General features: G+C 43.5%; 2 protein-coding genes across 2 annotated transcripts in view; one reads left to right on the top strand and one right to left on the bottom strand.

The window, feature by feature from the left end:
• Positions 1-1,983: 1,983 nt before the first annotated feature.
• LOC140915156 (2-epi-5-epi-valiolone synthase) lies at positions 1,984-13,744 on the bottom strand. Its single transcript, XM_073354733.1, has 5 exons — positions 13,575-13,744; positions 7,543-8,176; positions 5,373-5,606; positions 4,370-4,622; positions 1,984-2,084 (listed from the first exon to the last, which is right to left on the bottom strand). The coding sequence occupies exons 1-5, from the start codon at positions 13,742-13,744 to the stop codon at positions 1,984-1,986; spliced, it is 1,392 nt and encodes a 463-aa protein (XP_073210834.1).
• An 8,652-nt stretch (positions 13,745-22,396) lies between these two features.
• Positions 22,397-24,436, top strand: part of LOC140915157 (uncharacterized) — a 48,693-nt gene continuing 46,653 nt past the window's right edge. The window contains exon 1 of the mRNA XM_078853915.1: positions 22,397-22,433. Within this exon, the coding sequence (XP_078710041.1) occupies positions 22,397-22,433 (37 nt within the window). The remainder of the gene's footprint in view (positions 22,434-24,436) is intronic.

Consider the following 24,436-nt stretch of genomic DNA (forward strand, 5'->3'; position numbering starts at 1 on the left):
CAATGACTCCTTAAGCCCTCTTTGTTCAGTGTTTGTACAGTGCCTCACGCAAAGTGGTCCTGTTCTTTACCTGGGGCTCCTAGGTGCTACTATGATACAAATAAATTAAGACAGGGAGAGGCTAGGCAACACTTTTGGGTTCCTACCTCATTCAAGTGAAACACAAACTGCTATACCAAGGGGGACCTTGTTGACTTGGTTTCTCTGTTATGTGCAGGATCAGCAGAGGTGACATGGATGTGAATATCAAACATAGTAGGGGGGAAATAGTGTCATGAAATAAAAAGCCCAGGCAATAACTGGATAATTGTTTTTTCTTGTTAATGCTGGCATCCTTTGTGAGAAGCACCTTCCCGTGGTTAGAGGATTGCTTCTTCCCAGAGCAGCCTCCGGTCAGAAGCCAGGGGAGAACCTGGTGGGCTGGACTTTCAGTAGGGGGCAGTGTTGTTCTCTTTGCATGTTTTAGGTATCGACGCTTCAAGTGTCAAGGGTATGAGGGAACTCTGCTGGACCAGACCTCTCCCCATCCCTCCCACAAACAAAAACCAAGGAGCAGGAAAGCAAAAGCTGAAGTAAGACTAGGCAGGGGAAGAAGGTACTGCAAAGGAGGTAGTGATCATAGTTGCCTCAAATGTGAACATTTTATGAGCTCGAATGAGCCACCCTGGGGTAAGTAGGCATAAAATAGCTCCCCTTGATTTCAGTGGGAGCTGCTTCTGCGTGTACCACCTAGACTTGTCTCTCCACAATATGGAAGTGACATAAATTACACTTATTTGGCACACCCAAGGCACAACCTGAACTTGTACAGCTTACACAGGTAAAGCACCAACACCCATTTTTTTGTCCAACCTAAACCCAATGTGTAACTTACATCACTATCTACAGCACAGCGGAATTTGACCAAGTATGTTTTATTGATATATAACCGTCAGTACATCCTTCTAGCGAGCTAAGGTAAATGTAATTAATCAGAGTCATAGAAGTAAGAAGTGATGATGGATCATTTTGTGAGGCCAGACTGCTGCCAGTTCAGGGTTGCTCTCTATTATACACTTTCTAGCCTTTTGTTCAGTGTAGTTTCAAAAGTCCCAAATCCTAGGACTTCCACAGCTACTTAGACTAGACTGTCGTCTGCTACTCATTGAAATGAAGAGCTTTTGTAATCTGACACTATATAATGGTTAGTGTGTTCAAAATGTATGGTTCTGTACATGGTTAGAGTAAAAGCCAATATGTATTTTTGCCTCAAACAATTAACATGGAAAGTAACTTAAAAATTCTCAGTGCTGCATAATGTATCATAGGCCTTTTACTTTTCTTTAGCTATTTTACATAGCATATTGTTTTCTGATAAGACATTTACACTACAATAGAAAAGTTTTTTTCTTTTTTGAAAAGTAACTAGTGCAATGTTACACTATAAAGACGGTTATAAATAGGAAATGTATTTATTTGCTACATCAACCCCAACTCCTTTTATATCTCTTATAGATCTAATACTGCAGTCTTAACTTGGGAAACACTTCTATTGACTCCAGATCCATTGGCAGACAGTGAAGAGTCATCCCTCTGCAAGCTCTATTTCAGAACACCCCACAATCTGTACTAGCGTATGGAATGAAGGAAAAGGAATGGAAGATCTGCCATTGACTTCAATGGGAGCAGCGTTGTGCTCAGAATATACTATGCTACGTGCCCGAGATAATTCCAGGGACTGATGTTAATTATTTCATTAGTGTTATCCAGGCGCTGGGAGCTATATGATCAAAATGTGGCCCCTATGAGCTTCTATTACAAATTGTACAAATGTAATAGGCATAACAGATCAGCTGCCTAAAAAAACCCAAACCCAAACTTTTGTGCTGATTTCATAAGGCCATCTGAAATTGTTCTATTTGAAATCCAGCCCATATCACTACATTACAGCTTTGCAGGATGTCATCCAAGGGGCAGTGTTGCTTCTATCTGATCCTACAGCTTTCAGTGAATCAGAAAGTCCTCTTCTATTGCTGTCTTACATTCGCTGGCCCACAGTTGGTACGCTCTTTCCAGGGTGTCCTCGCTGATATCATTGAATATTTCTGCAAAATAAGATTTTTAGTTAGTAGAAGAAGCTTCTCTGGATGTCAAATTAATTCACAGAAAGTGAGGTAAACACTCCCTGAGCAGCTTTACAAGACTTATTCACAGGGCTAGATTCACAAAGGGACTTAGTCACCTAAAGATAGAGTCCTGGGGAGGGATAGCTCAGTGGTTTGGCCTGCTAATCCCAGGGTTATGAGTTCAATTCTTGAAGGGGCCATTTAGGGATCTGGGGCAAAAATTGGGGATTGGACTAGGTGACCTCCTGAGGTCCCTTCCAACCCTGATAGCCTATGATTTAGGCACCACTGCCATTCACAAAATCACTGTTTAGTGGCTGCCTAACTGGCGCCTCAATCTTTCTAGTTACCTGAGTTTCCGCTGGTAGGCATGCACAGCACAAAGCTGCCAAAATCCTGATGCAGCCCCCACAGCTAAGGAGCTGCTCTGAGCCCTCATTCATGCCTAACCCCTGTGGGATTATCATAGAAGGCGTTCCTCTGCCTAACTCCCCAGTGGGAGGCCAGCTGGGAAGCAAACGGGGTGGGAATGTTGCAGGCTGCCTGTGTTGATCCATCCCAGAATAGACAGTAGCCCTGGGATTGGGGAAGATCCACACATGAACCCCTATTGTGCCTGATTTGGAGCAGGATCTTGAACCTAGGTCTCCCCCATGCCAGGTGAGTGCCCTAACCACCTCGCAATTGGCTATTTTGGGGGTAGGCCTCTCTCTCTCTCCATCTCTTCTTTAGAAGCTGTTATACTTTGTGTAAATAGTTACAGCCATTGGGGCAGAGACATGAACCTGGCTCTCCAAATTTCCTGAGAGTACCTGGGTTATTGGCTATAGTGGGGTCGGGGTGAGGGGCTCTTTCCCTGTGGCTTTTCGTGAGAAAGGGCTGACCTGACACAGGCACCTACTCCAGCGGACAGCCCCTGGCTGAAGATAAGTGCCTCCCTCCAGTCTCAGCCAGGTGTCCTAAGTCACTCCCATCCCCCTCCCTTGTCTACACTGTTGTTTTTAGCAGAGTAGCATCCCAGTGCCGCCCCTCTGCCAGAGTCTTTCCCTGCAGCAAGGAAAGGCTCTGGCAGTGGGATGGCAGTAGGGAAAGACTCCACCGGAGTCTTTCCTTGCTGCAGGGAGCTGCCAGAGCCTTTCCCCGCTGCTTCCCCTCTATCCGAACTTTTCACTGACACACTTCAGTGTGGATGCAGCCTTCCTGTGGGGTTTAGCTAGACATACCCAACATGCTGCCCCCAGAGTAGAAATGGTGCCTAAATCTCCTTTGTGAATTTAGCCCATAGAGATTCAACCAGGTGGAATTATTACAGACTAGCTGTAGACTGATATATCACAAGCTGGTGCTATGTGCTGCTTTTTAGTCTGAATTTTATTTCTATTTACATGTGTATCGTCACTCTGGGCAGACATTAGTATCACTGAGGTGTAGGCTATTTAGTTCAACGTATTTTAATTGCATCGTATACCAGCTGCCTTTTTCCAAGAATTATTTGAAAATGTTTTCAAGCATGACAAAAGAATGTTTACTGTTACTATTTTTTTAAAAAACAAATATAGCACTGTATTTGGATTGTCCTGAAATAATACCCAGTATGGTTTATAATATGTTTGCAAAGTAAATTGGTGAACCTTAAGGCAATTTATTAGAGCTCAGTCTTTAAGTTCTGGTGGTCAGATGCAGGAGCTGAATTCCCTCTCTCTGTCCAGGTCTAGTAAGATGTTAAAGGGTCAATTAAAACCCTACATATATAACTGCAAACTGCAGGGCAGGCATGTTGGCATGTTATATTGTATTCCTTAGTGGTGGTGTAACGAGGGTTTTTTTATTTTTTCTTTGAATGTTGCCAGGACAAGTAAAAACCAAAAAGTTGACAAAGTTCCAAGAGAAAAGTAATTAATATCCCCAAAGACTTTACTGTAATAACCTGATCCAAATCCCCTTGAAGTCAATGGAAAAACTCCCACTGAATTCAACAGCTATTTGATCATGCTCTCAGGGCCAGATTTGAAAAGGTGATACGGCCCCTAAAGACATAGATGAGTGCCTAGTGGGATTTCCAAAAGTGCCTCGCCACAATGAGAGTTAGGTTCCTGGGCACTTTTGAAAATCACACTAACCAGCCATCTACATCCAAACATCTTTAAAAATCTGGCCATATTAGCGAGTATGCCTATGAGTTGCTCTTGTGTATGTGAAAGGGTGTGAATATTCCCCCTTTCCCTTGGTTAATGTCTGTCCCTTTTGAAGCTATGTTGCAGTACCTGCCATCCCAAGTCCAGTTGGGAGAGGCATTCTCATCTGGCCTCCGCAGTGTTTCAACCTTTCCACCAAGGCCTTCTTTATTAGATGCAAGTTGCAGTCGTCGTGCCACACCGGGAGCTCCAAACCCTTCATGCACTGAATAATGTCAGCTTTTTCCTCCGGAGTTAAAAGCCCCCTTTCATAGGCCACGTAAGTCATAAATGCCATGTCGATGTTTACTGCTTCTCCATGCATCAGTGATGGTAAAACTTTCTGAAATGAAAGTAAAATTAGCTTTTTCCCCCCTTACGGTAACTAGTCTGGGTTTTCTTAATGCGTCTGACTTTGTAGATGAAAACTAGTATGTGGCTCTCAGTCATAGAACTAGAGATCTGCTGACTCTCAGCATCCTTTCTATTTCTGGGGAGTGGAGAAAATATTTTCCACATAATTAATGGTACATAAAAATCTCCCACAGAGAGCTTGATTTTGCTTCGATTGAAGGCAAGGGCTGAACTTTGAATGAGAAGGAAGGAAAGTTCCTTCGCAGCAAACACCTCACTTGAACCTTTTCACAGGGACGGAGTCTGTTCGTCCCCATGCACCACTTCTGAACAGCAGTTTATCATAGCAGTAGTGTTTGGAATCTTAAAACCCTGCAATATTTGTATTGTTATAGCTGAGATTGTTGCTGCTATTTATGTTACGCTACTGCCTAGATGTGCGCGCTCCTTTGTGCCTCTGTACAAATGAGACAGTCACTGGCTCAAAATTTCTAACAAATCAAAACAGATAACATAGACAAAGTTGGGAGGGGAAACTGAGGCACACAGAAGGGACATGACTTGCCCACTGTTCTACATCAGGTAGAGCTTGGACTAGATCCCAGGTCTCCTGACTCCCAGGTATATGCTGCCTCACAAGTATAATACAAAACAAAACCTTCCAAGAACATTTTTACTATGATTAAAAACTTGTTGGTTTTTTTTAATACGACATTGCAAACTAAAATTCGTGACTGACCATTTCCAGTTCTGGGCTTATAAGGTGACCGAAATCAACCAATCTGTCCAGGTCATCCTCCCAGAGATTGGGTGCAAGCTCTTCCAGCATTGTTTCTATGGCAAGCCTGGTTGTTTTTAGAGCAGCATCACCATGATTGACCAAGCCGTTGTGAGACTGGAACTTTGTGTCCAGCATGTATTTTCCATGGCTCTTCAGTAGATCAAAGAGCCCTTTGTGTTTCATGAGCGCCATCTTGAATAAAGAATGGAAAGAAGCACTTTAAAAGGTGAATTTTTATATCAGCAAATAATACACTGTAGGAAAAGTACATATTGAAATACATACAACTAGTACTATATTATCCTAGTGCATGCATGCCAATAAATGTTGGATTACTGGTTGCTTCTGGCTGTCCAGGTACAGGTAGTTTGCAAAGGGCTTTTCCATCTATCTGGCAAGCAGGTTAAGGCCCTTTTAACGAGATGCTGGACCTCACCAGGATAATCCAGGCTTTCCCCCCAGGATTGTTTTTAGAGAGAATTGAGTGAATGGGAGTGTGGGTGATATAGTGGGCTGGGGGTTTTGGAAGGGTTTTTAGTTTTGTGGGCAGCGGTTCAAATTGCATAGGTTTTACTAATATTGCATGCATGCATTTGGGATGGATGCATTTTTAATACATTTAAATACTTCTTAACTTGACACAATAATCCTACTTTGCACTACATTACATCGATAGATCTCAAAGCTGTAAATTATGTAAATTTAAGGGCATAACTATAGATTTACAATGAGAGCAGAATTTGGCCCAGAAAGATTGAGAATACCATTGGTCAACCAAACTCAACATATATTTTGAACATTTGAGGCATGTATAAATGGTCTTGTAGAACACGTCTTTGGCTAAAAATGTAACTAACTTCCCTGTTTTTCCTCCATTCTGAAAAAACTAAAGTTTATCTTTACTCTTAGTGGACAGTGATCCAAAATGAATAGAGGTAAATAGACTCCCATAGATTTGAATAAGTTTTGGATCAGGTCCGAAATGAAAGAGTTTTCTTCCATCTGTTTTCTCTACAGTTGACATCTGGCTTTGCTATATGTTATGTTTCAGAGTAGCAGCCGTGTTAGTCTGTATTCGCAAAAAGAAAAGGAGTACTTGTGGCACCTTAGAGACTAACCAATTTATTGTTAGTACTCCTTTTCTTTATATGTTATGTGTATCTTGAAAAATTATCAGGGGTCCTGTAGCAGGATGGTAACCCTGCTCCTGCTGGAAGGGGATAGAGCAGCCCTGGAGAGGGCTGCAGTGAGGAGAGCTGGGCTAACTGGGAAAGCAGCTACAGCTGTAGCCAGTGCCATCAGGGCCCAGCTGGCCCTCATAAGAGGGCAGTGGGCCAGAAGCTGAGACAGTCTCTCTAGCCCCTGAGAGAGAAGGACCTGGCTGCCTGGGAAGCTGAGTGGAGCAGTACTGTGTGAAGGGCAGAGGGAGCTGGGGAACTCCAGCCTAGTAAAACCCCAGGCTGCAGGCCTTGTCAAAGGCCTACAAAAGGGTACTGGGGCTTCCAAGGGGCAGCCCCTAGGTAGGCAGAGGCAACAGGTCCAACCCCCCTCCCCCTTTGCCAATGATGAGTGGCCTTTACAGACTGCAGTCAGCCCCGGTGAGTGGGGGCTAGATGATGACTGACAGTAGACACTGAGGTGAGGTGGGGATAGAGGGTTGGGGATTCTCCTGAATGGGGAGACCCAGATTGTGGGTTGCTGCGGTGGGCAGAACCCCTGGGTGAAGGGCACCAGGGTCCGGGAGGGACACGGGGGCCAGCGGTAGGCAAGACATCAGCTGGCAGAGGGTACTCCAGGGCTGGGAAGAGCTAATTCCCTAGACAACCAGCAGGAGGCGCCGTGCTGGTGAGTCGTCCCATCCTGACTCTCTGCCCCCCCCCCACAGGTCCCAAGAGGCTGGGCTAGGCACACTTTTAGATTCTTAGAAGCCAAACTACTATAAAATATGTGGGTGGCCATGATTAATAAATAATGAGATTTGGTTGTCCAACTTCTTTTGGTGGCTTTGAAAAGCCCACCCTTTGGGTGTATAAAACATCTTACACAAAGCTCTAGGCTCACACACAGATCTAACTTTTTATTAATAATTAATATAGCAAAAGTACATCTGTATTCCAAAAAAAGGTACCTTCAAAATTTCACCAAGACCGTTGGAGATGTGTCGACGGGGAATAGTTTGGATGAAGGATCTGTCCAGAAAAGTAGCTACAGGAGGAGTGTAGCCTCCAAGCTTGTTCTTGCACTGAAGGAAATTTACACCATTCTTTGCTCCCACACTGGCATCAACGTAAGCTAAGAGGGTCGTTGGGACACGAATATAAGGGGTGCGTCTTCTATAGAGTGATGCTGCAATGCCTACGATATCAAGGCAAACCCCTCCTCCAATTGCTATAATGGGCTCTTTACGCCTGTCGATGCCGAAGTTGTGAACTTCTTGCAAGATGCTTAGGACCAGATCCATGGATTTGGTTTCTTCTGTGGTGGGCAGGGAAAGGATTTTATAATGAACATTATTGGCTTCAAAGTATTTTCTCACTTTTGAGCCATAATTTTCATCGACAATCTGATCCATTACAATAAAACGCCTCTGTTCTCTTTCTCTATCAATGGCTATCTCTAATTGCTGAGAATCTATGATGTGCCCAAAAAGGAGTGTACTGTTGGCAGGATCCAGAAGATTGCATGTTTCTACCACTTTGTAGCAGAAAGAGATGGGAGCTTCAACTGTCCAGGAAATTCCAAGGTCTGAAACACTTTTGCCTCTGTCAGGGATCACAAAACATGGTGTGAGATCAATTAAGCTAGGTACCTTCTATGTAAAAAAAGAATTTAAAAATGAAGCAGCTAGCTTACTGATTGAAATATGCAATCTCTCATTAAAGTTTACTACTACACCAGAAAAGAGTAGGGTTTCAAATATTGTACTGATCTTTAAAATAGGCAATAGGGGTGATTCTGGGAATTGTAGAGTAGTCCACCTTGCTTCAGCACCAGGAAAAATGGCTGAGGGGATCATTAAAAATCAAATGAGGAAACAGGTAGGTGGAAAATGATATAACAAAGACTAACTAGTATGGCTTCTGTAAAGGCAAATTGCTCCTCTCAAATTCACTAATTTGTCTATAAGATAGCGGAGATGAGTGCTCTAATGTATTTAAATTTTCAGGAAAACCTTTGACTAAGTTCCTTACATGTGGCTATGAAAGAGAGACCAATTTCCAGCATGGCAACATTTTAACCATGAATTACCTGAGGTTCTGTATTAAATGTTTCATATACATTTCTTTTTAATGAACTTGGAAGGGCAGGGAGTGAGAAGTCCTGAGACAAAACTTACAGATGACACAATTATTTATGCTAGTCAAGACTAGAGAAGATTGTGAGGAGTTTCTTCAGAGGGACCTAGCAAAGCTGTCTAGCGAGCTGGCGGGGAAGTGGGGCAGCAGAGGCAATGCGTGGTGATTAGGAGCTCTAGCCCACCTAGGGTTGCCAACTTTCTAGTTGCAAAAAACGTAACACCCTAGCCCTGCCCAGAGGCCCTGCACCTTCCCCAAGGCCCCGCCCCACACTCGCTACTGGCTCACTTTCACTGGTCTGGGGAAGGGGTTGGGGTGCAAGAGGGGGTGAGGGCTCTGGGGTGGGGTCAGGAATGAAGGGTTCAGGGTGCTGGAGGGAACTCTGGGCTGGGGCACGGACTTGGGGTGTGAGAGGGGGTGAGGGCTCCTGCTGGGGTTGAGGACTCTGGGGTGGGGCTGGGGATGAGGGGTTTGGGTGCCGGAGGGTTCTCCAGGCTGGGGGGTGAGGTTGAGGGATTCGGAGTGCTGGAGGGGGCTAAGGGTTGAGGCAGGGGGTTGGGGTACGGGAGGGGGTGAGCGCTCTGGGCTGGGAGTGCTGGCTCTTGGGGTGGGGCTGGGGATGAGGGGTTCAGGGTGTGGGAGGGGGCTCTGGCTGTGGGAATCTCAGGGCTGGGACAGGGGGTTAGGGTGTGGCCTTACCTCGGGTGGCTCCTGGTCAGCGCCTCAGCAGGGGCGTTAAGGCAGGCTGCCTGCCTCTCCTGGCACCCAGTGGTGCTGGAACATTTTTAGTAGTGGGGGTGTGAAAGCCAGCCCCCTTACCCCTATCCGCCCCCCCCCCCAGAGCCTGGGAGCAGGGCTGTGTCTCTGGGAGTGGGGGACCCAGACAGGAGTAAGGGGGGGGGGCAAGGCCACAGAGGTGGTGCTGACCGGAGCTGTCAGGGTCCCTTTTCAACCAGGTGTTCCAGTCGAAAACCGTATACCTGGTCATCCTAAGCCCACCATATAGTAGCCCCCAATAGGCCACAGGAGATGCTGAAGGAACTGAGACCAGGACCTGTCACTTAGAGCATGAGTATTGGAGGGGCCCTGCCTTGGTGGGGAGATTGGGGTGAGACTGGAATCCATCCCCCAACTGGGACAGGGGCTCCTTCACCCTGCCCCCCACCCTCTCTCACTCCAAGCAGTGGATCCTGGTTTCCGCTGCTGCTGTGTCTTCCCTCGGCCTTCCAGGGACTGTTGTGGGGTAGGCCCAGGCTTCTAAATGCTACTCGTTGTCAGCCCTGACCCCTTCTCCCCACTAGCTCACCAGACCGGAGCAGCAGAGTGGCCTGGGCTGGAGCTGAGCCAGATGGCCAGTGTTATGGTGAGACCCATCACAGCCCTTCCCCTGGCCTGCCCACCCGCTGCAAGCAGCTGAATTAGCTAAATACCATGAGGTTTGAGCATTGGCCTGCTAAATCCAGGGTTGTGAGTTCAATCCTTGAGGGGGCCATTTAGGGGTCTGGGGCAAAAATTGGGGATTGGTCCTGCTTTGAGCAGGGGGTTGGACTAGATGACCTCCTGAGGTCCCTTCCAACCCTGATGTTCTCTGATACTATGAATGGGCATCAGAGGTAGGCATGCCCACTTTCCCCACTGTTGGAAGAATCATGATATTGGGCTAATTCCGTGATTTCAGTGCAGTCCATGAAATCGTGATCTACACAGGGCCTTGTTTCTAATGTTTGTGAAGGGATCCTCTTAGTGGCAACACATAGTTGCGCTGCGCTTTCTTAGAGCTTGTGGTAACTCCAAAACTGACCGCTCTGGCTTTAATCCAGCTAAGTCCTTCTATTTTTAAGCAGTTCTGCAGTTGAAATAGCTTTCTTACTTTGGCAACCCATACCCTGGCCCTAATCCCAGGCCCGTATTCTGTAATAGTTCAGATCTACTGTCTCAAAAGGGAAACAAGAAGCTCCACAGAACTTGCCTTTCTGGGATGAAATAGCAGAGCTTTTCCAGTAGAGGTCAGCCTGCCATAGCCTATACCTGGTGATTTTTCAGGACAGAGGTCAAAGCTTTTTTGGCTTAATCAAGGCTTTAACTAGGCTTGGAAAAATTGTATTTTCCACAACATATTTCTAAAGAAATTATTTTTTTTTCATGTTTTACAATGTTCTTCCCACAACTTTTTGATATTATGCCAAGATGAAACAATTTTTTTGATTAAATTATAATCTAATTTTTTTATTTTCACTTTTTTTGCTTTCCCCTTTCCTCTCTTTTGTTGTACTTTTATAGACATAAAAAGGGGCAAGGAAGGAGGGAAAAAGAGAAACAAAAATGATTTGAATTGAAACCTAATTTTTTGTTCCATTTTGATGAAAAAATGTCGTATTTTTGGCAAAAAAAATTGCTGAAAAATTTAGAATAGTTCAGAGACATTTTACACTGACATGTTTTCATTTAAAATAATTCAGTCACATCTACCACTTCATATTTTTCCCCTTGTTTATTTAGGTCCAATTTTCATTTTTTCCCCTTTGGTTTCAGTGAGAACAGAAGTTAGCCCTAAGAATGCAACAGAGCCTATTAAATAGGATTATGGGTGGGGAAAGATTTCCAAAGGGGCTTAGTAGAGCCTGGTAAAATTGTTTCAGCAAATAGTAAATTCACCAGAAAATGCCTTGGCTGGGAGGGGCGGGGGGTGAGAAGTACTGAAACTATCTGTGAATTCAGGTTAACTTCAGGGACCCATCTCAGGTAGAAAAAGGACATTTACATTTTCAAAAGAGCCAAAATAGTTTTGACCATTTCAAAATGAAATGATTTGACTTTTTTCGTTTCATAGGTTTAGAAACTTAGCTCTATGCCTTTTTTAAAAATTTCATTTTGGGTTGGAAAAAACCCTGGAAATGGAACGAAATGAAAATCTGACAAAAATTATTTTTGGTTTTTATATTTAGTTTCATTTCAGGTGTTGTTTTTATCCGAAACAGTTTTTCTCTCTTCCCCCCCAACCCCCTCCATTTTGCGATTTCAGCAAGAAAACCCCCCAAAATTCAGGTTTGGTTTGAAACTAACCACATTCCCACATTCCCCCCCCCCCCCCCCAGGGCTTTTTTATTTGGCACCCAAAGAGAAAAATCAGTTACTTGTATTATTCAGAGGCCTAAGGAAGTACACAGATGCCTGGTGGATTTTCAAAGGGTACGTCTACACAGCAAAAAAACCCTGCAACATCAATTCTCAGAGCCCAGGTCAACTGACTTGGTCTCATGCTACGGGGGCTAAAAAATAGCCATGTAAACGGTGGGGCTAAGGTTAGAGCCCAGGCTCTAAAATGTGGTGTGTACGTGGGAGGAGGTAGGTCTCTAAGCCCCTGAGTCAACTGACCTGAGCTCTGAGACTCGCTCCTGCAGGGTTATTTTTTGCTGTGTAGATGTATCCAAAACCACCTAAACACAGATTATCATATGTATTTAGGCACCTGCCTCCCACAGCAGTCAATGGGAGGTTGGCACCTAAATACCTTTGTCCATCTGGGCCGTAAGTGCCTAACTTCCACTGAAATCAATGGATGTTAGGTACCTACCTGCTTTTCCTACTAGGCACCTATCTGCCTCTTTAAGGACGTAAATGCCAGTAAAAATTGGCCCCAAGTGACTTAGAGACTTTTAACTTTAGCCTAACTCTAACTTTAGCCACATGGGAGATGGTCAGGTGAGGAGACAGCCTGGTCTGAATTGCAGAATGCCTATGAAATAGAGCCCAAACCTGCCATTTGCTAACGGATATTTTACATGAGCAATTCTTTGCGGACTGGGCCTTAAGTCAATTAATTACGTTATTGACTAAGGACCCCATCCTGGAATGAGCTCTGCACAAGCAGACCTCTATGCCTGGATAGAGCCCCATTGAATTCAATCCAGATCTGCCTACGCAGTGTCTGCTGCGGAAGTGGCACCTTATTTACCTGTTCCTGCTGAAGCCAACGGCAAAACTCCTATCAAATTGATTGGGAGAAGGATCAGACACAGTGATAATAGAATAAAGACACTGCAAATATTGGAAAACTTCTGATGTTCAAAAAACAAAGCCCCACATTTGTGAGTATTCCATTCATATTTAATAGCAAAATGAGGCTCTGTATTCTGATGAAAGGGGATCCTCCTGCAATCCAAGGTTAATTAAGGAGGGAGACATTCCTGCAGAGAGCTGTGTTTAGCCTGAAGGGAAAACATTCACCCATCCGTGACCCTTTTCTAACCTTGCCACAGGTGGAGAACTTCCCCTAAATTTTGTGACAGCTGCATTCTGCTTTTTGATCATGTCAGTGGTTTTTAGTACCTTTTGCATTTGTTTTTCCAAGCTATGTATTTCATTACCCGACTCTGTAAACATCTGCTACACCCCCCATTTTATCCACAATGATTATGAATATGCACTGACTGACCCCAAACTGCAAAAATCCCCATGTTCCTCTAATTACTCCTCAGACATTTTAAGAAAGCTTCCAAGCTTTATCTGCTACATACACAAAAGTGTGAAAAAATCAGAGAGGGGGATAATTATCTCCCCTTCAACTCACTCCATTTATGCCAAGGTGTATGATGAACACCTGATTTGTGCGGCACTGCTGGCACACAGAAAGATGGGTTGAGAAACATGTTTGAGCCTCTACTTGGAATGTCTCCTTTTGGTGGGTTTCAGTCCCACTCACCGCAGTGACATTAGATAACATTTTTCAGTTGCACAAGCCTAACAAATCTCTCAATTTCCCCCACCTGAAAGGTGATATAACACGACTAACCCAAGCCAGATTGATAGCAAGCTTGTCATCAGATTTTTATCAAGTATTCTTAGCACAAGCTTTTATACTTACATTTTAGCCTGTGAGGTGGTTATCTTATCTTTGGAGTTGCATATGGCTTCCCCCTTCTTGATCCGACACCAAGTGCTCTTGATCCGCACCAGCTGAAAATCAGTCTGTTTGGGATTCTCAGGCATGACTTTTGTGGCCTTTTTGGCTAAGATCTCTTCAGACACCGGCATCTTTCCAGCAGATGAAATCTCTAGCTTGAGAGATCTCACCTAAGTGAGTGCCTTCCAGTCACTTTTAAAGGCTCCAGTTTGACCATATTTTGGAAGAGGAGGTCCTGTCTACTCCTCACCTGTTGGTAATGTGTGGGTGGGTGGAGGAGGAAATTATAAAACTAGTATTATCTAATCTGAAGACACGAGTCAGAGGTGTACAACTCATCCAGAGACACATGTAGGACCCAAGATAGCATTGTATAATTGGTTAGTTTTATAATCCTTTGGAAATACAATACAAATCTATAAAATTAGCTTCTCACACGATGCCCTGCAGTGAAATGGGTGTTATGAAAGACAAATACTTTATATGAAATATCAATACCGTTTTAAGAATTCCTTTGTTGGGCAGGACCTCTGATTTATCTAATTACTAGCCCCACTCTGTGTGCAAGAGCCAAAGAGGGAACACAAGCAGCAGCGGTGAGGAGATTTGTGCAGGCTATATAGGCCCCCAGGAGTTCTCATTCCTGTGTTCCACTGGAAACACAAGGGGACAATCAAAATAATACCCTTTAATGCTAACAAATCACAGTTGCCCATTGTGTGATTATTGTGAGATCATCCAAGATATGATCAGGGCCAATCCCAATTTTCCATGGATGCTGTGAAGCATTGTTTTTATGGTGACATTACATCAAAACGAGTGGTGGCCTTAAACCATAGGATTTGGGTTCACATCTAGCTTGTGGCATTCAGAGCCAGGGTTTTGGTTCAGCCTTTGCCTAGGTGCTGTGCCGAGCATGCTGTATAACAAAAGCAGCACCTGAATACATGTAGACAGCTGTTGAATATAAAGAGCGCCATCCATTGGCATGTAAATACGAGGTATATTGTATTGTTTATAATCTGCAGGTTCAATAAAGTTATTGTGCGCTGCAAATGGCTTCTTCTGCGTAGTTTCTTGCATTGAACTTTTTACTGTTGCGATGTGATGTTGTGATCCAACGGTATGATGTGACATGAACAAATAAGGAAAGGAGGAGGTTGCCCTGCTGAACAAGTTTTAAAAAAGGGGTGACTATATTGTACCTTCCTTCAAAGAGAATCTCCTCTCTTCCGCCTCCCCCCTTCGCCACTCACTCAAATTGGATCTCCAGTTCAGGGCTGACTAGTCAGCCTGCTCTCTCCTCCTAGCCTCTGGTGGCTTCAGGGAGCCGGTCGAGTGGCCCACTCTGCTGTTCTGGAGCAGCCCACTATAACTACATGGCTTTCGATGGAGATGGGGGTAGAAAGAGCAATGTCATGTTCTACTTATTAAACCTGTCCTTAATCAGATTTCCAATGATGAGTAGTAATGTTTGAACTAGACTTCATAACAGGACATAAAAGGTGACAAGGAGAATGCTTTAAAGAGCAAATTATAATGTCAGAATTTGCAATATATTTGAGGACTTTTTTCTTTTCTATTCTTCATAGGGTCTTGTATCATGCTCATCACCATAGAATCTATTTCACTAGGAGGGTGGTGAAGCACTGGAATGGATTACCTAGGGATGTGGTGGAATCTCCAACCTTAGAGGTTTTTAAAGCCCGGCTGGAATGGTTTAGCTGGTGTTGGTCCTTCTTTGAGCAGGGGATTAGACTAGATGACCTTCTGAGATCTCTTACAACCCTAATATTCTATGATTCTATAAATCTGAACACCTTCCAGTAGTGCATTAAGCAACATGACTACACATCTGTCCTGTTGGTTCTCCCATCCTCTCCCCAGAGGGAGAAGTGTGTGCAGCTGAATGTCTTGTTTTGGTTGTGTGTGTGTGTTGGGGAGGGGAGGGGGGAATGGGATGGATGTTGTTGTTTGTTGTTTTTTGGTTTTAATATGAATTTCCTGTTGCCATGTGTTTATATCAGAGAAGACAAGGTAAAAATGCACATTGCACTTGGAGAAGGAAGTGGCAAGGTTTCTGATGGTCCTTTGTTCTGGGGGGAAGTTAATTCCACAGTCTTGGACCATCCCCAGAGAAAACCATCTGTCTCCCTTCCTATTGCCAATTATGTCCTTTGATCACCACCACCCTAGGGTCATAGATTCTAAGGCCAGAAGGGATCATTGTGATCATCTAGTCTGTATAACATAAGCCATAGACCTTCTCCAAAAGAATTCCTAGAGCAGATCTTTTAGAAAATTCCCATCTTGACTTAAAAATTGTCAGTGATGGAGAATCCACATAAGAATGGCCCTACTGGGTCAGACCAAAGGTCCATCTAGCTCAGTATTGTGTCTTCTGACAGTGGCCAGTGCCAGGTGCCCCATAGGAAATGAACAGAACAGGTAATCATCGGGTGATCCATCCCCTGTAGCCCATTCCCAGCTTCTGGCAAACAGACTAGAAGCACCACTACCCTTGGTAAATTGTTCCAATTAATTACTCTCACTGTAAAAATTTACATCTTATTTCCAGTCTTAATTTGTCCTGCTTCAGCTTCCAGTCATGGGATTGTGTTATGATTTTCTCTGCTAGACTGAAGAGCCCATTATTAAATATTTGTACCCCCCGTAGGTACTTATAGACAGTGATCAAGTCATCCCTTAACTTTCTCTTTGTTAGCTAAATGGATTGAGCTCCTTGAGTCTATCCTTGTAAGGCAGGTTTTCTATTCCTCTAATTATTCTCTTGCCTCTTCTCTGAACCTTCTTCAGTTTGTCAACACCCTTCTTGAACTGTAGACGCCAGAACTTTGCACAATATCCCAGCAGTGGTCACACCAGTTCCAATACAAAGGTAAAACAACCTCTACTCCTACTTGAGATTCCCCTGTTTATACATCCCGGGTTTGCATTAGCTCTTTTGTCACAGTGTCACACTGGGAGCAGCTGCTTATCCACCACAACTCCCAAATTTTTCTCAGAGACCCTGCTTCCCCATCCAGTAAGTATGGCCTACATTCTTTGTTCCTGGTTGTATACATTTCCATTTAGCCATTTAAAACACACACATTGTTTACGCCCAGTTTACCAAGTGATCCAAATGACTCTGTATCAGTGACCTGTCCTCTTCATTATTTATCACTCCCCCAATTGTTCATGTCAGCTGTGAATTTTATCAGTGATGATTTTGTGTGTTCTTCCAGATCATTGCTAAAGGTGTTTAAGGCCAAGGCCCTCCGGGACCCCAATGGATGATGATTCCCTGTTTACAGTTACATTTTGAGACCTATCAGTTAGCCAGTTTTTAATGCTTTAAAGTATGCCATGTTAATTTTATATTGTTCCAGCTTTTTAATCAAAATGTCATGCTGTACTAAGTCAAATGCCTTACAGGAAGTGTAAGTATATTATGTCAGTACTATTAACTTTATCAACCAAACTTGTAAAATAATAATTAAAAAAAAAAAAAACAGGTTACTCTGACAGGATGTACTTTCCATAAACCCATGTCGATTGGCATTAATTACATTACCCTCCTTTACTTCTTTATTAATCAAATCCCGTATCAGCTGCTCCATTATCTTACTCAGGATCAACGTCAAGCTGACGGGCCTATAATTATCCTGGTCGTCCCATTTACCCTTTTTATAAAATGGCACAACATTAGCTTTCTTCCAGTCTTCTGGAACTTCCCCAGTGCTCCAAGACTTATTGAAAATTAACATTAATGATCCAGCGAGCTCCTCAGCCAGCTCTTTTAAACTAAAGCCATGTTTCAAATCAAATTGCAGGTAGAAACAAAATCATTTAGATAGCATGGGCACAGGCAACATTAGAACAGCCTAGACAGAGTAAAAGTAGACTGATGAGGGATTAAACCGCTTAAGGAGATGAACAAAATCAATGGGGGACATGACAAATAATTAGCAAAACAGAACACGCTATCTGTGTTACTAAGAGATTTTATTTTGGAGGGAAAAATAATGGTATTGTATAAGATAGGGGAGTTGCATAGCAACTTGAAAAACAGATGAAGAAAATTAAAAACATGCCTAAAATCACAGACTATAAAACCACTAGTTCTTAAGTAGCCATAAAACAAGAATTATTTAGCATTTACAGATCAGTGAAGGGCTAAATGAAATTGAAAACCATTTCTGAAATTTAGACCAGCAAACTTGCCTGGAAAAGGCTATTAAAATAGAATCAGAATTTTCCTAGGATAAAATCTTTTAAAGTAAGTTTGACTTCAAGGAGAGTATTATTAATTATTATTAACAACAAGAAGAAGACCTGGCTCTCGTAACAATTTTGATCAGTAGATCTCAAAGTGTTTTGCAAAGGAAGTTAATAGATGTATCCCTATTTTACAGATGGTGAAACTGAAGTATGGGGAGAAATGACTTGCCCAAGGTCACCCAGCAAACCTGTGGAGAGATGATTTGTGGAATGGTTAGAGCATTACTCTGTTCCTAACAATACTAAAAATACTTAAAACTTTTAACTCCCAATCCATATGCAGATTGCATCAGTTTCTATAGGGGCTATAAGATCTAATTCGGCTCATAGTTTACTAAGTGACATATGGGGATAATCTTAGGTATTTAAAGGGGCTGATCTATTTAGTCTTGTCTGTTTGTTTTGATTAATAGCAGTGAGAAATTGAAGTCAGTTATTTTATTTGCTTTTCCTTTTATGATTTTGTTCTGCTGTTATGTCTCCTGTTTCACTTCAAATGTTGGCAAGCTAGCTCTCAAATGTTGGGCTAGTTATAATGACCATCTACCACCAGGACCTTGCATTGGTTGACCTGGTACATTACCTACTGTACCAGCCTGTGCCAGCAGAACGGAAGCCTTTAGGGGCAGTGGATATTACATGGCTATCCGTAGATTCTAATGGTTAGAGAGGTTTGTTCTAAATTCAGCTCTGACACTGACTCACTGGGTAGCCTTGCACCAATCACTGAAACTGCTCTGCGCCTCACTTTCTCCTTCTGGGAAGGGATAATTTGTACTACAGTAGCACCTAGGAGCGCCTGTCCTGGACCAGGATCCTATGGTGCTAGGTGCTGTACAAACAGAACAAAAAAGCTGCCACAGCTCCAAGGTGCTTAAAATCTAAGAATAAGACAAAAGGCAACAGATGGATGCAGACAGACAGGAGTACAAGTAAATAGTGAGACAGTACTGTTCAGCATGATAGGCTGTTCTCAATGCACCAGCAGCCTATGTGTTGTCCAGTCTTTTGCAGGTATCTGGGAAAAGGAAAGTTCTCAAGAGGGATAATGGATAATGAGGTGGATATATGGATTTTTACAGGGATCCCCTCCCAAGGGTGTAGAGAGGAATGGGAGAAAGAACGAAGGTCCTGTTTGGAAATTTAACAGGTGGGCAAAGGGAGGCCGGCATCCCAGGTGATTGGAGGTGAGCAGCGACAGCCTGATAACAAATGAAAGATGACAGGTCTGGTGAGGATTGACTGTGAGGGGCCTTGAAAGGAAAGATCAGCAGCTTATGTTTGATGTGGTAGAGAAGCGGGGTCATTGGTGGAGGGATTCAAAGAGGGGGCTGATGTGGTCAATCCAATCAATGGGTCTGGAAAGTCTGAATATTCCACTAGCCCATCAGAGCTGACCTGCCAGCTCCTCAATTCCCTTTCTCCAAAACAGGGCAATTCCACACAGGCCGAAACCTGGCAATATCACCAGCATCAGGCAGTGGTGTTTCAGCAGGCATTGTGTAAGAAAACTATAGGCTCTTTTGGGTCACTTTATTGTAAAGCTAGAGACCCCTTAGGAAATGTACCGTGGGCTATGGGGATTTCAAATTCCTCCTGACTTTGGGGCTCTGGGCAGAGGCAACACGTAACTGTTGACAGTGGTGGGAGGGGAGGCAGGGCACAATTTAAAGGTTCTGGTGGTATGCAGCAGGGGACATGTGCCCCCGCATGCCCCCTCACAAGTTGTCTCTGGGCCTTTGGTTGGAGCGTATCTCTAGTCTTTTCTACTGTGCAGCCGTAAGCTTGTGTAACTGCTGATTTTCTCCCCCTAGCCCCAGAACTTCCAAAACCCCAGCTATGAATCGCACTCTGTGGCCAGCAAACAACTTACATAAAACAAATAGATGCCAAAACTCCACTGCTGTCTGTGTGATGCGGTTAGCTCTCCCCAGCCCTATTGCATTTATTGGAAATGCCTGGTGGAGGGAGTAGCCTGGGAGCTGCCTGGTGCAGCTGGGGCTAAGAAGCCCAGCCCAAGCCAGGGGCGATCATTCCATAACCAGTAGCAACCACAGGCTCTGCTGCCTATGCCCACGTGTCCCCCATGGCAGCCCTGCCCCTCACGTGGAGAGGGATGCACACTACCAAGCTGAGCACTGCACAGACAGCAGCAGCCCCCGGAATCTGGCTGAATTGGAGCATCATGCACCACCCCACAGGTAAACCTCTCCCCAGGCTGCCCTTTCTGCAGAGTTCAGGGTTCCATGCAAGGGCAATCGGTCCCCCCTTTTCAGTTTGGGGAGGGAAGGCATTGGTGCTGGGAATGCACATTTTATTGGGGACAGGTGGTTGTCTTTTGTCTGGAGTGGCAAGCAGAGCCGGAGGAACTAGGATGCCAGTTGAAGCTGTGGGTTTCTTATTGTTCTGGGAATATCCTAGAACTCTTAGCAATGCAAACTGTCCTCAGCAGATCCCTTGGGGGTTCCTCCTCTGTGAGTCATTCTAGGTTCAGTTAAAACAAGGACACAATCTACTTTTTTCCCTCATGGGGAAATAAAAGGCACATGTTTGGCAGACAGTAAATCATATCCTCCAGCTGACCTTGCCATACAAGGAAGTGCTATCGAAGATTTAGGAGAATACTACTGACAACATAGTTAAAAGAGCAGTGGATTCTCTCCCTTTCATATAGCACTTGGTATAAACTGTTCTTAGTTTCCTAGTCTGGATCATCTTTATTCTCAAAAGCGCACGTGCTTTCGGGAAGAAGCTTTGCTGGTGTCAATTGTCATAGCTGTATTGAAATCGCTGTCGGTTTCTGACTATTGACACCAGCTGGCGATGTCCCCGCTCTTATTTTTTTTAGGTGCATTCTCCAGTATTATGGAAACATGTCTGTCTTAGCTAGTTGTTGTCTTCAACTAGCAAATCCTCTTCTTTACTGCCCTGAGCTAGGATATATTTCAAAATGTTTTATTATTTTAATTTATTTGAATTAACATTTACTGCATAATTATACCACTTGAGTTTGGGTTGTAGTTTATAGTTTCCAAGTTTTCTTTTTACCAACCAGGAGTATACACTATATCGATTCACATTTATTGAAGCAACCTACCTTACTAAGGTTCTTAAATTTTACAATTTTGATGTTAGAAAATGGTGAATGGTGGATTTCTTATCTAATTATTAGTTAGTGACACACAAGGAAGGTGGAAATAACTTTATTAAAACTTGTTTTGTATTTAAAACTGATTTATTAGGCCGCATTAAACCAAGGAAGTATGAATGGTAGTTATAAATTGAACTGATTATTTCTGGTCACCACTCTTTCCAGGTTTTAGAACTAGCAGATCTCAACCTTTCACACCTGGTTTTTATTCATAGATTGGGAGAGCAAAATAAGCTTTCCAGTTTTTTCAGCTCCTCATTGGTTTCTCAACTTTGAATTAGGAACCGAAGTGATTGAATAAACTGAAACAAAGGAAATATTCTATCTGCGCCAGCAGAAAAGGTTACTTCTGTCAGAAGCTGGTTGAGCACTACAACAAGGTCTGGTTTCAGGTGCCAAGTCAGTTACTTCCACCAGTTCAGGGTTTGAATATCTTTAAAGCTTCGGAAGCAAACCTATTGATTGAATATTATTATTTTATTTAAATTTAAAAGATTTTAGTAGATTATTATAGTAAATCTAAGCCTTAATATCGATTGACATAATTTTCAAATAGTTTTTTTTAAAGAAAAATATATTTAAATAAAATCTAATTAAAATGAAAATTCAATTTTTTAAAAAATCATTCGTTTTGAGCTATCCTGGCTTGATTCAAAGTCCACTGTGCTCAATAAACTCCCATTGATTTCTCAGCGCTTTGGATCAGGTTCTCAAAATAAAACACTACATATGACCTTCCATTTTCATCTATGAAAATGATTTTCTTTATATTACTAGCCTTGCTATCCTGACTTCAGGACATGCCTATCATAGGCAGATGAGTTCTCAGCTATTCAGTAACACTGCAAGGAAGGTAACAGGTAAGAGAGAAGCTATTGTCAACTTGTGTTTCCTCTTGCTTTTCCTCAGTAACCTGTTGCCTCATACTGAATACCTCATATCTGGAAAAGTTTCAGAGCCAGGGTCCTCAGAGTTTTGACCCACCTGAAGTACACAGGGACTGCACATGTAACACACTCTGATCCAAAGTTCACTGAAGTCAATGCGAGTCTTTTCATTGCGTTCAAAGAGGTTTGGATCAGATCCTTTGTCAAGACACCTCTCATTCCCTCTGGCTGTTGAGTTCTGTTGAAAGCATAGGATCAGTCATTTGAAGACCACATGGTCCCTTTGGTACTGTGGACTTTTAATATATTATGGCTGCCAATGGCAAAATTTGGATCAGAAAGTCTCAGTAGAATCCAGCTTCTCCTTTACATCTATTATTCTGTTCTTAGACTTTGGCTGATACAAAGAAAGCACTTGAGTTTTGCTCTTGTGGTTTATGTGAACAGAGGGTCTTGGGAAAATGTCTCGGTGGGTGTACATTGATGAAATAACACCTGGTAAATGTTGCAGTGAGACGTTGCCAATGCCTGAGATGCATCATCGAGGCTGACTGCCAAAACCACCCTGAAGTGTCTGAGTTAGATTGTCAAGCACTCAGCTCATCCCATTGTAGCATTTAGGGCCAGATTTTCAAATGGATTCAGCCCTGAATGTGCTGAGCCATTCTGCAAATCCAGACCTTACTTTGGTGACTAAATGCTGGGGCTTGGGGTGGGTGGGGGAGGGGTTGGAGCCATTTGGATAATCTGGCCCTGATTGTGGTTATAAAATGGCCCTATTTACTATACGGAGGGAATATGGGGGGAGGGATAGCTCAGTGGTTTGAGCATTGGCCTGCTAAACCCAGGGTTGTGAGTTCAATCCTTGAGGGGGCCATTTAGGGATCTGGGCCAAAAATTGGGGATTGGTCCTGCTAGATGACCTCCTGAGGTCTCTTCCAACCCTGATATTCTATGGCAACAAAAATGATTAGGGGTCTAGAACACATGACTTATGAGGAGAGGCTGAGGGAGCTGGGATTGTTTAGTCTGCAGAAGAGAAGAATGAGGGGGGATTTGATAGCTGCTTTCAGCTACCTGAAAGGGGGTTCCAAAGAGGATGGCTCTAGACTGTTCTCAATGGTAGCAGATGACAGAACGAGGAGTAATGGTCTCAAGTTGCAGTGGGGGAGGTTTAGATTGGATATTAGGAAAAACTTTTTCACTATGAGGGTGGTGAAACACTGGAATGCGTTACCTAGGGAGGTGGTAGAATCTCCTTCCTTAGAGGTTTTTAAGGTCAGGCTTGACAAAGCCCTGGCTGGGATGATTTAACTGGGAATTGGTCCTGCTTCGAGCAGGGGGTTGGACTAGATGACCTTCTGGGGTCCCTTCCAACCCTGATATTCTATGATTCTATGAATAAGAGTGTGGGACATGTAAAATAGAGATGGCCCCAAAAATGGAACCGTACATGTAAATCAGCCACCGCCGTACCCAAGCTCAGTTCCCCTCGTACCTCTGGAGTTCCGAAAAAATGGGGCCCTGTGTCATCCCTGGCTTTGTCTTTGCAAAACCCAAACTACACCTGGCATCTGTTAGCTTGGTGCACAGTCATCTCTTTGCCTTCCTCACCATAGGTCCCTATGTATGGTACAACCTCTCTGAGTTCATCCTTATCCATCTCACATATCAGCTCCCACTTCTTCCATGCTGACTATAGTTAATCTAGCTGACTCTGTGTGTGTGTGTGTGTGTGTGTGTGTGTGTGTATAAATCCCGATTTGTCTGTCCAATTTCCCCTATCATCTGTCTGTTCTGAGACTCTGCGCTCCTTCAGGAGCCCTTCTTTGTCTGGGAAGTTTGTAGTGCATGCTGCAGGCCACCATAAACAAATGATGATGGTCTTCTCTCTATAAATCATGTATTAAACAATGCACTGCCCTTTAAATTAGAGTGTTGTGCTAAAATTCCCTAATTTAAATGATGCACAGGAAATAAAAAAGTTATTGAACATAATTACTCACAAATAATAACAATTCCCTAAGTGACTGTGTGTAATTAATTAAGTTGCTTTTCTCTTTTCAGCCCCCCCATCCACTCCTCTTTCTCCTACCTTTTCCCAGCTGTAGATCCTCACCTTGCAAAGACTTAAGAACATAACTAGCTTAAAGCAAATTCCGATGCCTGATGTGCCAGATTATCCCTAATAGGCATTTATTTGACAATATTTTCCTGTTTCTCTTGAAGACAAGATCTCCCCACTGACTGTTACACTTAGCACTTCCCAGAACACCCTGTCCTCTGTTCACTTGCCTGCAAACTCTTCACCTCTTCCAACTCTCCTTCTCCTTCAATCCAATTTCATTGTGCAACAATAAAACTGTTTCACCAGGAGTTAGATAATACCCTTGGATTCCTATTTTATTTCATATAGTGCACAAGGTCCATCTGAGCCTATAACTCAAGCCTCCCAGGGGATTGTGTACAGGTCTGATCTTGCAAAGATGTAATCTTACTCA

This window comes from Lepidochelys kempii, chromosome 7 (assembly GCF_965140285.1).
Source record: "Lepidochelys kempii isolate rLepKem1 chromosome 7, rLepKem1.hap1, whole genome shotgun sequence".
Classification (NCBI taxonomy): domain Eukaryota; kingdom Metazoa; phylum Chordata; order Testudines; family Cheloniidae; genus Lepidochelys; species Lepidochelys kempii.